We start from the raw sequence: 1,100 nt of genomic DNA on the forward strand, positions 1-1,100 counted from the left end.
CCTCCCTTCTCATCACCACTCAGCCTCTGGCTTTGCAGAACCTGCAGTCCTTGCTGAAACAAACACACCATGTCCATGTCCTGGACTTCTCGGATGATGAGAAGGAGAAGTATCTCCGCTCCTATTTCACAGATGGGGAGCAAGCCAAAAGGGCCACTGCCTTTGTATGTAGAAATGACATTCTCTACAAAGCATGTCAGGTTCCAGGCCTTTGCTGGGTGGTCTGCTCCTGGCTGGAGGGGCAGATGGAAAGAGGTGGAGAGTTCCCAGAGATTCCCAGTAATGACACTGAAATCTTCATGGCCTATGACTCCACCTTCCTGCCGCCTACTGACAATGAGGGCTGCCCTGAACCTACCTGACACAAGGTCCTGAGGGGTCTGTGCTCCTTGGCAGCTCAGGGGATCCAGCACCAGAGGTTCCTGTTTGAAGAAGCTGAGCTCAGGGAGCATAATTTGGATGGGCCCAGCCTTGCTGCTTTCCTGACCAGCCACGATTACCAAGAGGGACTTGACATCAAAAAGTTCTACAGGTTCTGCCACATCAGTTTCCAGGAATTTTTTCATGCCATGTCCTACCTGGTGAAACAGGACCAGAGCCATCTGGGGGAAGAGGCCCTCAGGGAAGTGACTAGGCTGATGGATGACAAGGCGCAGACAGGGAATGAGGAGATGACCCTCAGTATGCAGTTCTTACTGGACATGTCGAAAAAAGAGAGCTCCTCAAACTTTGAGCTAACATTCTGCTTCAAAATTTCCCCCTCAATACAGCAGGATCTGAAGAACTTCAAAGAACAAATGAACTGTATAAAGCACAGCAGGACCTGGGATTTGGAATTCAACCTGTATGAGTCGACAAGGAATCTGGTAAAGAGTGTTCAGATGAGTGACGTAGCATTTAAGATGAAACATTCGAAAAAAGAGAAATCTGAGAGCAGGAAAACAGTATGTGTCCAAACCCGATTGAGTAAAGCAAAGAAAGAGGAGCAAAAATGTCCAGTTGTGGACAAAGACAATAATATAACCGGGACACAGAAGACGGCTGCTATTGGAAAAGGCAGAGAGAGGGAAGGGGAACTAGAGACTAGGAGGGCAGGAGGA

General features: G+C 48.6%; 1 protein-coding gene across 1 annotated transcript; it reads left to right on the plus strand.

Annotated features, from left to right (window-relative positions):
• Window positions 1-8: 8 nt before the first annotated feature.
• LOC118995239 (NACHT, LRR and PYD domains-containing protein 10-like) lies at window positions 9-1,091 on the plus strand (the record flags this gene model as incomplete). Its single annotated transcript, XM_037058193.1, is given in 1 exon segment — window positions 9-1,091. A coding segment is annotated over 1 exon segment (1,083 nt), but the record flags the coding sequence as incomplete, so codon positions are not given.
• Between the last annotated feature and the right edge of the window lie 9 nt (window positions 1,092-1,100).

The sequence above is a fragment of the Sturnira hondurensis genome, unplaced genomic scaffold (genome assembly GCF_014824575.4).
Source record: "Sturnira hondurensis isolate 20B ecotype Veracruz unplaced genomic scaffold, ASM1482457v3 Scaffold0010023, whole genome shotgun sequence".
NCBI lineage: Eukaryota > Metazoa > Chordata > Mammalia > Chiroptera > Phyllostomidae > Sturnira > Sturnira hondurensis.